Raw genomic sequence first — 15032 nt, forward strand, 5'->3', positions numbered from 1 at the left:
GGAATGGTAGAGCTAAGCTGACCTTTGCATATGTTAAAAATACATACCCAGAGGGTTGACAGAAAGGTATTGTAATGCATATGTGCAAAAGGGCTGCATTATGGTTGCCTAAGCAACTTGAATTCTGGCACTTTCTGGATTTCAGTGATTCTGCTTTTCCGTGTACTGTGCTGAAGTGGCTTCAGGATCAGTGCATTCACCATTAAAGTGACAGGCAAGGGGAGAGGAGGAGTGCTGCTCTCTGAGGGATGTTGTGATTGTAACCTGGCACAGGGAAGTCTTTAAGTCAGCATTATTAAAAATAGTCACATTTAGTGAAACGAGAAGAGGAGGAGTGAACTACGTAAGACAAATGGGATCTCCTCTGGTGGGAAGGAGAGGTTTTGCTGATCTGACCACCTTCTCTCCTGCTGCACCTGACAGTTCTTTGTGAGTCTCCATTTTAATTCCTTTTTCCAACTGTCATGTATGCTTGTTCAGTAATAGCAAGCTGCATAGTAGTTTTTTTGATTAATTTCATTGAGACTTGGCATGGAAATTATGAATTATACCACTGGAGTCTTCTGTATTTCATTTCAGATCTCTTTCCCAGCGTGGTTTGTATAGAGCTTAACATAGCTGTATATTTGTTGAAAAAACTCAGAAATTTTTTAATGTCTGTTTAGGATGCAAATTGATGTCATAAATAAGAATCAGGGGTAATAAAGAGTAATGACTGTATTCTCATATCTGAGCTGTTTGCCAGAATCTGCCAGAGTCTACTGTTGCAGAAATTGTTAATTGTGCTAGTCCTTTTGAATATAGATGTTTTCCTGAACTCACCAACAATATAATAAGCCAGTAAATCTAAGTTTGACCTGCTTGTTATTATTGTGAGCCCTGGGTATGTCAAAGGCTTTTCACCAAGTCAGGGTTATTAATCAAACCTGACTCCTTTTTATTGATTAGACCTCAAATGGTTGGGTTATATGCCACCCTGTTTATATATTGCTATTTAATTTGCAGCCACCCTTCGTGCACTCTATCTAAGTGACAACGATTTTGAAATGCTGCCACCAGATATTGGGAAGCTCACAAAGTTGCAGATAGTAAGTAATTTATCTAAATTCCTGGAAAATCAATTCACTTTTGCAACACTTGTAGGAATGGAATCCAGTCAATTTGAGGAGTAGTAGGGTAGGTTTGCAGGAATAGACCACTACACCTGGAACTGTTTCTTGTTTACCAGAAGACACTTGTAAATAAATTGGAAGAATTGAGCATTCAGGAGAAAGTTGGGGGCAGAGGGAGTGGAGCTCTCTTTTGGGCTGCTTTATGGTAACTGAAAAACATTCTGACTGAATTTTTATTTGCTCTTAGCTGAGTCTTCGAGACAATGACCTGATATCACTGCCTAAAGAAATTGGTGAGCTCACTCAGCTTAAGGAACTGCATATCCAGGGAAATCGTCTCACTGTGCTGCCCCCAGAACTGGGTAAGATTATGGATGATCATTTATTTATTTGACTAATAATGATGATGATGAACTGTATTTCCTCTGAAACGATTATGCTTAAGTCATCATATATGCTAATATTTACTTTTCCCTGAGAAAAACTCACTTTTACACTCCTCCACTGCACGCCTGGATATGCAGGAGGAGCCAGAAGATGAAATATGTTTTGTTTTATTATTTTATTACATGTTGCATTTTTCTTGTGTATCAGTACACCTGGTTGCCAGTTTGTATGTAGCACCTTACTTTATATAATGTATCATAAATACTGGGTCAGCAAACCTATTCTTATCTTTCACTGGGTTTTGATAACGCTATTTAGATTAGCCAAAATTATATTAAGCAAAAATGACAATAGCATGAGTGGCTTCTTAGTGACTGTGCCTATACAAAGGAGAAAGTTGATAAACTAGAGTGAAATATAGCTAAATAGGTGGATTTTTTTGTTTTTCAATTTGGTAGCTTTTCTTAGGTATCTGACAGCTCTTTAACTTAAAGCAATGGAGCTGGTTGATGTAATTTGAATTTGTGATGCTGTACATTTGAATACTATGAAATAGGAGTTCTTCTTTGAAACTTAAGTATTGATTCTGCTGAATTTGCATTGCAGTACTCCATTTTATGTGAGGGGCATGATTCCTGTTTGCCCCAAGCCAGAAATTGGTTTCTAATCTTAAAATTTTAAAAAATATTTTCATTGGTAATAATGTAATTTTGTCAATTACCTCTTTTTTGAAAGATTTTGGGGAAGCTTCTCTGTTTCTACTGGTACCTTCCACGTAATACTTCCCAAAACTCAGAATGATAGGGACAGAAATTAGCATGATAAAATAAAATTACTTGTTTTCATAAGAACTTGCTTTGACCCATTGACCTTTTACATTAATGTGCTTTCATGTACTTTAATGTGACAGTATGCAAGGAATGCTTTTTGTTTATAGAGCAATGTGCTTTTTTTCTGTGAACTGGGGAAGGTATTTGACTCTTATTTGTTTGCCCAGTATGGGGTTTTTGACTTTTCCCCATACCATTAGTAGACTAGTGGATGAAAGTTGCTCTCTTTTCTTCCATTTCAGATGTTTATCTCTTGACACAGGTATATTTTCCTTAGGTTTTGGTCAAAGTCGTAGTTATTTATCAATTCTTGCAACAGCAACATTCAAAAACATGTAGTGTCTGTAAATGTACTTTTCTGTAGCTTCCTAAATTATAGCTTTTGGGGTTTTTTTCAGGATGTGGAAGATGAATAGTGCACTGAGTCTAACCGCCTTCTTTGGCTAATTCAATTAATATTCTAAACATGCTGCTGCCTTACAAGCATAGCAACAAATTCCCATTAAATGATTTTACTATCAAAATCCATCCCAAATGGAAATATTTGAAATAAAATTCTCAATATTTATTTCTGTGTTAGCCTGCAAAATTCAGAATGGCTAAGGGAAATTTTTTCCTCTAAGCATTTATTTGCATTTTAGAACAATATCACAGTCTGATAAAAAAAGGACTTGTCATTCTGCCCCAGCTGATAAAGGTGAGGTTCACTGACACAGCTAAGTCCTTGTTACCTCTGTTCTATATTACTCAAAAGGTTTTTGTAAATTCTACTCTTCTTTTCATGTATTAATTGATCAGTGTTTCATTTTGCAGTCTTACTCAAGATCCTCATTTGTGATCAGTTGCCATAATTTCTGTTGTGATCTATGCCATGCATAATTCTAGAATCATCTCAAATTTTTAAAATAGATTTTGGCGTATATTTACAGAGAACATTACACTGAAGTCTACATTTGTAATTTGTGCAACTTCCAGGCATATTTACTGTGGAAAACAATGTTCTGCTTGTTTATTAAACATCTGGGCACACGTTAGGGACTGGGACACCAGGCTAGGGTTTGGAAGGGTTGTTTGAGATCTGGGAACAGGCCATAGGCAAGAGTGAATCTCTGCAGTCCTGGATTCCCTTCTGTAAGTCAGGCCAGTTTAGAGAAGCACCCCTTTGGAGACAATTTTAGTCTGCCAGTGAAAGGTGACATGAGAGGGTTACAACCTACTGCATGGACTGCTAATGCCATAGTCACCATCTGAGGGAGAATGAACTTTGTCTGCTGTCCGAGTTCTCCCTCCTAAATTTTTAAAATTGAATTATAATGTACTCAGAACTATCCAAATACTTCTTGCTGTGCATTTTGGATAAATAGCTTTTCAGTGAGCTGGTCCTATTTGCATTAATTGGAGCTGCTCCTGTTCCTTTCAAAGTAAACAATCTTTTCTCTCTCATTATCACTTTCATAATTAAAGGTGCTGAAGGCTTTTGACTGGCATAGTTCAGGCTCTGGTGTACAGCAGTGAGTCACTGGATTTTCATTTACCACGGAGATGGGCGCAATTGAATGATGAGAAGGATGTATGTGTTACATTAAACTGTTCTTTAAAGGTGATGTAAATAAGTGCAGAAGAAGGAATGAAGAATAGGGTATGAAAAAGGCCACAGACAGGCCTTGGGGTCACAACTTTGGAGTGGAGATATGAATAAATAATCTCCTACAGTGTGCCTGTAACGTCACCTGATGTGATTGAGGTGGCACCAGTACAGGACTGGGGGAGATCGCTATTATCCTCCGTTGTGTTTAGCAGAGAATTCCTACTGCTAATTTAAGAAAAATATTCCTGCCCAGGAGGAGATGAAAGGACTGAAAGACTGCATTGGTCCCTGGGTGAGGTGCTTTTCTGTAAATACAGTGCATGTGAGTGATGAACACAGGAAATGGCCGGGAGTAGGTGGGTGGAATTCGCAGCTTGTTTTTATCATTTGTCTCTCAAAACCCCATTCATGAGAAATGGTGGTGGGCAGTCATATATAAACTTTAAAGAGGCACTGGCATTTTTTTCCCCAGCATTTAAAAGGTTATGTGCTGCACTGCAAGACAAATAAATCATGATTCACTGCAACAGCAGAGTTGCAGTCAGTTATATAAATTGCCAAGGAGGCACTAAATCTGTCGCTTCGTGTGTTCTGACCATTTAACAATAGGAACGGTTTGGAAAGAAAGTAAACTAGAAACAAGAACCATATAAAATGGTAGGTGCAATTAGTCACATCAGTGAGGTGTTTTAAGTTCATTATTTGTTCATCTGGGTGGACCCATATGTGCCACATAAAAGATTTTCTCAGGAGAATCAGGAGTGTAAGAGGAGTATATGGTGCAGAGTACTCACCAAGATGTACCTAAATAACCACCCAGAGAATGTAACTAGCTTGTCTATATATTTGCATTTCTGATGTGAAAACAAATTTTATGATTTTTAAAGCCCAGATTCTAATGTTGCCTGGGTGCACTACCCTGCTGCTTACACACATGTGCACACATGTGGTTTGGTCCTGTTTAGGCATATGGAAGAACAGTGATTTCTAAGAATACATTCCTAGTTACCATCCTCCTTTTGCAAAACTGAATTTGGCATCAAAGGCTCACAAGTTGCTGTTCAATACTGTTCTAGTTTAGCAAATACTTTCCTCAGGTAACGAGAGACACTATCAAAATTATAATGTTAGTCCATACTGGAAAAGTAGAAAATTCAAGCCTTGTTAAAAAAAAATCTTAAAGGCCTAAGTAGTCATATTCGTTTTTAGGGAGCATGAAACATTTTGTAAATTTAATTTGTGTATCAGAATAACCAAGTAATTCTTTGTAAATTTTTGGTTTTGAACAGCTAAGTTATCTTCTGTGAATAAAGGATTGGCTTTAAATACAAAGTTCAAGGAATTGTGCTAAAAGCCTCAATATTTCCATCACAGGAAGACCTTTTAAAATTTAGGCTTTTGAAATTACTCTAGAATTTTATATTACGCAAAGTAGTAGCTGCAGTTGTTTGTTCAAGTAAATATTAATTGAAATAGCCATTTACTCAGGTAATTATAACAGGCATGTGCAAACATAAGAATCACTTACTTTACAAAAGATATTTCTTTTCCAAATGTTGGAAACTTTCCACTAGTTGATGTAAATGCCAAACTTTTCTTCTTTAGTGTAAACTGTTACTGCACCCTGCCTGTGTCCCAACACAGCACTGGTCACACCTGCAATACAGGTCATTTATTGGTGCTTGTTTGAAGCCAGAACACTGGGGCTCTTTGGACAACAGATCTGAGTGCTGGAACAACTAATTGACACCTTACCATTTCAAGAAAAGATATGTTTCTGATTTTGAAACTAGGGTAAAGGTGGGTAAACAAAATAATATGTTTTCTGGGACTGCTTATGTAGCAGTTATCAGTCAAGACACAATAAAAGACATGTAAGTAACAAGATAGGTTATGGAGAGATTATTTATATAGAAAAGCTTCTCTGAAAATCTGTGCATATTCTAATTGTGTTACTCATTTAAGATTTAAGTAAAAAAAAAAAGCCCAAAACTACACCCTACACCCTAACCACTTGTTATGTAGTTAGAAACCAGGCTGAATGCAAAGTACTTGATGGACACTGCTGTAATTCTTGCCAAACTTTCCAAGATTCACATTTGATCTTGCATCAGTTTTTAAAATATGTAAGTTCCACAGTCACTTCTCAGATAAGTACAGTGTGTTGGGAGGTTCTCCTCATGTTGACTGTACTGTGATTCTAAGTACCATCAACATAATAGTGATGTTTCTGTCAGTAGATACTTCATCTGTTGTGTCAGAGCTGTAGTAGGTAAGAGTACTGTAATTAGAGCCAATCTGAGCAAATGTTACATTTGTTGTAATATTTGGTTCATTTTATGTGTCTCATAGTACTTGAAGGTGGTTTCGCTCTTCTGAGTACTTGGCAACCTGTGTTTGAATGGGAGTTTCAAAGGTGCAGGGCAAAAGCAATACAGTGAGGCTTTTTTCAAGTCATTTTTTAAAATTAACTAGATTTTGGTCTGATAGGGACCCTTCAAAGAGAGAATGCTCTGTTGAATTTCCAGGTAATTGAGAATCTCAGGGGAGTTTCTGATGCTGGAAAAAATGTGCAATATATTTCAAAATAAATTGGGATGCTGATCCTCTAAGCCTGTAATACTTCCTGTGCCATTAAAGTGTCTTTGATGTTAAACTACTTTGACATCACGTTAATTTCCTTTGTTCCAAAAGCCATCTGCTGCTTACTGTGTTTCTTGAGTTTCTTCACTGGGAACACTTAGTGGTGACTGTAGGTCTGCCCCTTGGGATCCCAGTCAGCACTGGACATTTGTTACACAGAGCAGTGAAGGAAATGGTATTTCCAGCACAGCATGTCAACTTTCAAAGAAAGAAATCAGTGAAACTTAGCAGTACTTCTAGTAAATGGTCTTGCTCTTACCTGAGGGATGTGGGAGAAATTAATTTAATCAAGTTGTAAGAAATAAATAATTTTAGAATGTATTTTTAAAAGTGCATTTTGAAAATACAATTTGAAGTAATTTCTTGGATTTTTGTTAAAGTGCTCATCCTTCTGCCCTTCCTCTTAGCTACCAAGACATTGGCACCAGCTGGGCTGGTTGCTCTGGTACCTGAGAGCTGTGTGTGGTGGAGTTCAGTTGTTGAAACAGCCTGATTTGTCATGTGCCAGTACAAGCCATTAGCAGTGTGTTGTTAGGTGAGGAGTACCTCGTGTGCTGCATTGAATAAGTTCCTGTTTTATGGCTCTCATATGTCAGTTATTATTATTTACTCTTTCTGCTAGTTCTCCTGCTAACGTCTGCTGTGTTGTGTATTATTAGGGTGGAAGTTTCCAAGGCTTTCTCCTTGTTCCCTGAGAGTTAACCTCTCCTCCTGCCACCTGAATGTGGAAATGTGAGTTTGCCCAGCCAGGTTAGAGCTATAATCTGTCCGTATGTAATACCTGAAGTATGGTTTAAGGTAGTAATTCAGCATTTCATCCATCCTCTTCTCTTTCCCAGGCTTCATCTTCAGTCCTGGCACATTCTGAAGTGTCAGACTTTCCATTACACTTTGGTATAAAGATTCTCGCTGACCTTTGCTTTGATGCTGGAATTTTGTATAAACATCTCAGGACTACATTCGCTTTGTTTTAAACTCTCTCCTATGAAACATGCTGGAGGGTAAAATTCTCTTCCCATACAGTTATAATAGCTGTAACTGAGGCAATACCAGTTTGCCCTGTAACACTTCACATTTACATCAAGGGTAAAGAATTCAAAGTTTTGTTGGTCTGTTTTTACTTGATTTATTTCAGCTGTTCCTCTTACTGAGAGACTGAAGGTTGAAGCAAATGGAGTAGCTGCTATGGGATCACAGTATAATCAGACTATTTAACCTATCAAAGTAAAGAGTGAGAACACTGGGCTGCTGATCCTCACTCACTCCATGAGAGGAGAGCACAGGTGATCTTTCTCCCTTGTAGATGGGCAGAGGGAGCAGCAGTGTTTTAGAAATAAATCAGCTTAGTTCAGCTTGGAAGTAAAGAATGTATTTTGACAGTGATGAACCGTTAGAACAAGACACAACTGGCAGAGTCTCCATCTCCTGATGTTTTTCTCTTTGAAATGTGTTTGTAAGCTCTTCAGTTACTGAACTGACACAGATTTACTGCTGCACATATTCAGGTCAATGCTGAAGTTGGGGTCTCATCTCCGAACTCATAATTGAAAATCTTCATGTACATCTAAGAAGTTGTAAGAATAACTTATGATGTTGTAAAACCTGTTTTAACTCCCTGAAAGTAATTGTAAAACTGAGGATGGACTTTGGCCTCAGTGTTTGGCTTTCAGATTGCTCCCTCAGCCTTCTCTTACCTTGGGGCTTCCTATCTAACACTCACCAGGGAGATTGCAGGCATTCCCGTCTGTGTGGTTAGGATAGGAGCCAGGGGAACACTTCCAGCCTGCCTCTGTGGGATGGATGCTCTGGGGTATCTTATTTATTTGCATGTACTGAATCTGATTTCTTGTTATCTGAGACTTTAACCTTTTCCCATATTATGTAGACCCACCACAAATGCTATTTTGGGGTTCTCTGAAGAGCTGATGACTTGTAGTGTTAGACCTTCTTCACTATAAGGTTGTAGGGGTGAGAGGGCAGAAGTCTTGCTGGGATTGATCTTTTGGAGACATTTCAGTCTAGTTTTAGATTTACTAAACTTAGTTGTTCTCTCTTAGTGCACAGGAGCTCATCAATAAGCAAATACATATGCTGTGGAGATGTAGATTTCTTTATCATAGTGAATATTGACGTGAATATTTCTGCCAGTTCCAAAGAGATTGAGTCACACTGCACTTAGGTACAAGAAGATTTTGCTCTTTGTTGTCTCATTGCTCCTTTATAAATACTGTTCAAATCTACTGTCTTCTGTTATTAATCCTTCAAAAGTGCTGTCTTCAAAGCAGAAATTATCTTACCTGTTTATAGGAATGGTATGAGTTGCTGGTGCACAGCCTTACATGTGCTTAAGATTGGGGTAAAAATCATTGTCTTTTGATGATACTTTGTGGCATAGAAATGACTATATCTTTTCATATTTTTTTACATAGGTATTAAAACGTCATTCACAATTAATTGCTTTGGTATCCTTTTCATGACATAATAGTCATTCTATTTCTTCTACCCCCACACTTTAAACAATCTCTCTCTCTATTGAGACAAAGCAAATGCCACAAAAGTAATAAAAATTATAAGCCCTGTAGTGTAAAGCAAATCTAAAACAAGCCAGGATGGACATATTTTTACATACAGCTTAAGTTTAAATTTAGTGCAGTGGATTGATCCTTTACTTAGCATTTAATAAAACAGGATTCAAAGGTATTTATATCTAAATAAATTACTAAAACTAATTTTGTTCCTCTTGTTATATGTACGACAGTGTAAGACCTTTGCATTGTAAAGGGAAAGAACGTTTGAATTGCAGTCTTAAGAGGTATTGCTAAAAGGGATGTGTCACAGCTTGAGGACTCTCCTTGAGGTCAGTGAAGAGTCTAGGCTGGGAGGGGAGTTAGAGTATCAACAGGGTACAGATATGAAACTCAACAGTATGCAAGCTAAAAATGATATCCATTGATTTTAATGAAGCTCCACTGGGGATGAATTTAAACCATTCCAAAGAAGTGTTGATCTGGCATTTTACAGCTAGGGTCATGTTTCTTATGCTGAATGCCAGTGTTCAGTTCTCAAATGTCAGAGTTGTTTAATTACTTAATTTCACCTTTTAATTTTTTGGAAGTATTTAAAGTGTTACCAGGGGGCATTCAAGTGAAAAGGACAAGCCAGGTGTGTGTTCATTCTGTTTCTTTTTGTGTGTATTGAAGTAATACCTATCTACACTAGTCATACCTTACTGTACCTCCAATATTGATGCATTGGGTAAATATTGCACACTATGTAATCATCCATCACAAGAGGATGGGGCGCCTGTACCTGTATATGGCAGGGGTGCTTGCAGGCTAGGTCTAATGGACACAAACCTGGGAGGTCTGAAGGCACCCTTGGCCAAAGTGATGGTTAATATTATTACTGGCTCTGACACTCTCTGCAAACACCACTGTGGGAGGCAGCATTTGATTTTCTATTCTAAGCTCTTTTCTGACTGTTGGAGGCATTTGAGCAAAACAAAAATGTTCTCACAAACCACTTTTTATTTCCACAGAACTGCAGGAAAATAAGAAACATTAATGATAATGTTTTAGTTCAAGTGCAGGTTAGATCCATTAAGACAGGAAAGTGTAGGTGCCTTCTTATCCTTTAAATATCTCTCAGGATGAGGTGTGCCCATTGTCATATGAGGTGACCCTTCTGCCCACCCATTACTGTAGATGCTCTGAGTTTAAGAAGTAAAAAATGGTACTTTTTGTTAATGGATGACCTAAGTTAGAACATGTTAAAATATGCACACTTTGGTTTTGCCCTTGAATTCTCAAGAGTTTTGGTGCAGATTATTTACTATAGCTCCCAGGTAGTAGCTAACAAGAGATTTGGGCAGTAGATAGTTTTTAGGTCTGCAAAGCTGAGTAGTTGGGCATTAGGAGGAATTTGGTTTTGAGGTGGGGTAAACAAAGAAGTTAAATCACAAGGATCCAATCAAACTTAAAGGTTCAAGATCATCTTTAGATACAATGAGTACTAGGACAGAAATAAAAATGCCAAGATCAGGCATTTCTAAGATGACACAGATGGCTTCTCTTAGAAGGCTTTTGGTCATTCTGTGCAGGTCATCCACAGCAGTCAGCTGTTAGATCTCTGCCCTTCCCTTTTCCAGATTCTGTTCTCTTTTCAGTGTCCACTTACTGGTAGCAACAGTGTCTACTTTGCATCTTCCTACTTGGAAATTTATATTTACTCAAGATAGAGTAAAAAAAGTACCCCTTGGTACTTACTCTTTAAGCATGTTAAACCCGGGTTCTGGGATGTATAGTTTTGATGATTTATTAGAATAATTTTAGAAGCACTCAGAAATAATTCAAATATAACATTTCTGTGCCCTAGGAAAGGGGCTGTGCTGACTAGCCTTGAAGGTGGCCTGTTCCTCCTTGCTTACCAGAGGCATATGACTGTGATGCCTTTCAGTGGAGATGATCTCTTTCAGTATGACAAAATAGCAAGAACTTTAAGTCCATAATGAAGAAATACAATTTTAGTGAAACGATTATGCCAAATTAGAGAAACTATAAATATTTTTTAATAGGTAGATGTGCATGTAGAACAAAACAGCAATGACCAATGCAATCTCCTATCCCAATATATTTTGTGATTGAATCTTCAGTGCTGGGGTGTTAGTAGAGGTAATTCTGTATTTTGCTTACTGAAAGTATCTGAGGGATTTGATGTGATCTGTGTAGCAGAACAGTATATAAATTTCTGAGAGCCCTGGGTACAGTGTTCTGCTGATGTTGCTGTTAGACAACATGCATGAAGGTGCATCTGCCATGGCTTTTTTCCTGGCTCTAGTGCTGCAGGGGTAGAATAACAGCATTTTCTAACATGGTGTTGCCATAAAAAAATCACCTCGGCAAGGAGGCTTTTGGGGTTGGGGGACAGGGACACATGTGAGGTGAGCAGTTGCTGGGCACTCCTGTGGGGAGCCTGGTGCCAGAGCCATTGCTTCAGGCAAGTGTGATGGTCTCTTCCACACTGCTGGATTTGTCTTGTGCACTGCAGCAGGAGGGTCCCTGCAGTGCTCCTGAGTGTTTGGCTGCCCCAGCACATACTGTTCCTGAAATGCTACTGGGACTTTGGCCTTGTGCTTGGGACTCCTGGCTGTCCTGCAGCCAGTGGAGAATTAGGTATGTACGCCCTTGATTCATGGATTTATTAGCTGTAAGCACAGAAAGGACCCTAGGATATGGCTCCAAGCACTGTATGGTGATGCAGGAGAGACACGTTCCTCTTCTGTCTCATTTTTTAATTGTGTGGCTTCTTTGTGCTCAAATGGCTTGCCTTGCATCAAGAGGGTTAGACTCCATTTCCTACTTAGTTCTGATGAGGTGAGGCACTCTCCCTGTAACTTCTTATCCTGCTTATTTTTCTGCCTCTTTCCATCCTTCATTTCCAGATGGAAATTTTGGTATCCAACAGTGAGGTTTTTAGAGCCCTGGTTGCCCTGTCCTTCCTGTCTTCTGTAGGGCAGCCCTCCTTCACTCACCTGTGGAGAACCTGGTGCTTGCTATGAGGACAGACAAGTTGTTCCCTTTCTCACCACCACACTTGATTAAATTCTTCACTTCAAGTCCCTAGGCTCTCACTCCAGCTCTAGGTGGCCAGTGGGATGGGCTGCCAGGCCAGCTGCTGCTGGCAAGGCTCCCAGAAGGACGTCCTGGGCAGGGAGGGCTAGATTTTGGTGCGGATGCTCAATTTTTGTGCGCCCCAGTTTCCTCTGTAATTAGATTAACTAGGACCTCTGCTTCCCTCTGAAGGTGAAAAGAAATATTTGTACCTGCCTCAGTGTGTTTTAGGAAAAAGTGGAGACAGAGGAAAATAAAGCTATTACATTGGCATGGGGGCTTACAGGTTATTCTGCTTGAGCAATCTTGGTTTTGCTGTAAGATTCCTTTGGCTGTAGTAGAGTAGTAATTATTACAATTATGTTTAAATGGGCCATGTGGTATTTGAAATGGAAGTGGGCACGCTGTACTGTAGGAATGGAAACATGCAGCAGCCTTCCCTGGATGGTAAATTTCTGACACAGCTTGGGACAAGAGGATTCAGCTGAGACCCCAGATATTGAGATTTTTGGGCACATGCGACTTATTCCTTTAAGCAGCATTGAACTTGACCTGTGATGGGGCCAATCTTGCCTCCCCAAATTTAACTGGTTTTTTTATAGTATACACAGATTGATCATTTTACTTTGATGCCCCACCTCCAGAGTGCTTGCAGTGTTGGTGGTTTTGGAGAGCAGCGTACAGGATTTTTTGCAGGTAATAAAATGGGAAATCCAATTTGCAATTGCAAAGCAAGCCCCTGAGCGAAGCATAACATTCCCAGCAGCCCCGGTCAGAGGGCTGGGGCTAATTGCTGCTCTGGCCGGCTTCCCCAGCAGCCTCCACGCGAGATCTGGATGCTGAGAGCACCAGCCTGCGCCTTCAGCCAGCACAGATTTAGACACACTGCTTTCTAGCTTATTAGGTCCTCTTTGTCACAGCACTTAATCCTTTTTCCTGATCCCTGTTAGAGCAGGGCTGCTGAGTCCCCTAATAAAGCAGAGAGGCGCACTGAAGCGTGCGGCGCTGCCGCCAGCGCCTGACTGACGGCTGTGGGGGATGCTCCTGCCACAGACAGCTGGCAGATGAGCTTGTTAAGGTAACAGTGACTCCTGACTCCCTGATAGGCTGGTATGAGATGCTTGGCATCTTTTCACACCGTTTAATGGCCCGTCTTTAATTGTGTTAACCCCTTTTACAGAGAGGAATTCACCAAGGATTAGCTGTCACGCAGAATGTGTAGCCAAAGTGAGCAGTGAGCACAGGGCTTGAAGCAGCTCCCCTTGCCTGCACTTGCACACACCCTTTCATTTTGGAAAGCTGTGGTGTCAGATTGATTTCATATTACACCAACAGCCTGGCTCAGTCAGTCTTCAAAACTCTGTAAATATTTTTTGTTTTGTTCCCCTTAGTTAAAGATTATTTTTGGTTTAGTTCTTGTTGATTTATGGGGGAGTGGTAGGCCTCTCTTCGTTGTAAAAGAAGAGAGGCCTTCGTTCACCAAAAAAAATTGAAAATTCACTACAGATTTCTTAATTTGAAGAACACAAGAAAATATTTCAGTGGCTAGGCTATCCTGGAATTGAGCACTTTGTATCCATAGTCATGCGGGGTTTGAGTGGAGCACATGCGGTTTTTGGGCTCTGGTGGTAAACTTTTACAAAATGAACAAAAAAGCCCGGAGCAAGCCCGTGGCAGATCTCTCACATCTTCTATCAAGAATCAGTAAAACTGCCATGTTACAAGAATGGCATTGTCTGTGCTGTTGTGTGTGTGTGTCACTCTAACCACAGATCAGAGTGGGATCTTGGTGTAGACAATGTTCTGGGCGCTGGGAATGCAAAAAGCCCCTGGAGCAGGGATTGAGGAATGCTGTGCAATGCTAAGCTTCAGCAGAGCAGACTTCTACCAGAGAATCATTCTCCTTTCATTCCTGCAGGTCATCGTGGAGATAGTGAACAGATGCATTATCAAGTCACACTTAAAAATAGTTTAATAAATAAGTGGGCAGAGTACAACCCTGCTTTGCAGTGCATAGCAGCACTGAAGCAAATAGAGTGGAACTGCATCCATCATGGTGGGAACTACTGTGTCCTTCTATTTCTCCTTGCTGAGACTGAAATATTTGCTATTATTATAGTTGCACTCTCTGAAATGAATAAAAAGTTTTTACATTCACAGCAAGGTATTTCTTTCAAATTTTTCATGTTTCAAATATTTTTCATCTGATGTTTTGTTTAATCTCTTTCAGGTAATTTGGATTTGACTGGTCAAAAACAAGTCTTCAAAGCAGAGAACAATCCCTGGGTAACCCCTATTGCTGATCAGTTCCAGCTGGGAGTATCTCATGTTTTTGAATACATTCGTTCAGAAACATATAAATAGTAAGTATTACATTATATATTGTAGCTGTGTTATTTATTTCCCTGTAGTGTGTTGGGCAAAGTGTTTCCAGCTACAGACATCTTTCATAATACATGCAGTAACTTGGTATTCAGGACAAATATGCAAACCTGTACATTTATATTAAGGAATTTTGCCAAGAGGAAGGTAACTGTCATGTAGACAAGTTAGGAAAGCACAAAGACTGTTTGATACTGCCCTGCATTTTTAGTTTATTTCTAAGAGCTGTTATGTAACATGAGAGATGTGAAAGAACAAGTGTTACAAGCCTTTTGAGAAGTACTAATTTTAAGTATGTTCAGTACGGCTTTATAGATTGAAATAGATATTTGTTAATGCAGAGATATGAGAGATATCCAGACTTTGATCATGGTTTGGTCTGGACTAATTTGTGAAAGTCTACAATCTTAGTAATTCAAGTACAGGTACTAGTGTTTTCTTCAACAGTGTAAATGTGTTTGCTGGGCTTCTTCATTTTAAT

At 39.3% G+C, this 15032-nt stretch overlaps 1 protein-coding gene across 1 annotated transcript in view; it reads left to right on the forward strand.

Moving 5' to 3' along the window:
- The window catches only part of RSU1 (Ras suppressor protein 1), a 102171-nt gene that overhangs the window by 26402 nt on the left and 60737 nt on the right, over positions 1 to 15032 (forward strand). Inside the window, exons 6-8 of the mRNA XM_054273916.1 lie at positions 1006 to 1088; positions 1360 to 1474; positions 14400 to 14532. Of these exons, the coding sequence (XP_054129891.1) occupies positions 1006 to 1088; positions 1360 to 1474; positions 14400 to 14532 (331 nt within the window). The remainder of the gene's footprint in view (positions 1 to 1005; positions 1089 to 1359; positions 1475 to 14399; positions 14533 to 15032) is intronic.

The sequence above is a fragment of the Melozone crissalis genome, unplaced genomic scaffold (genome assembly GCF_028551555.1).
Source record: "Melozone crissalis strain CALT ecotype California unplaced genomic scaffold, PUWL_Pcris_2 ptg000016l_1, whole genome shotgun sequence".
NCBI lineage: Eukaryota > Metazoa > Chordata > Aves > Passeriformes > Passerellidae > Melozone > Melozone crissalis.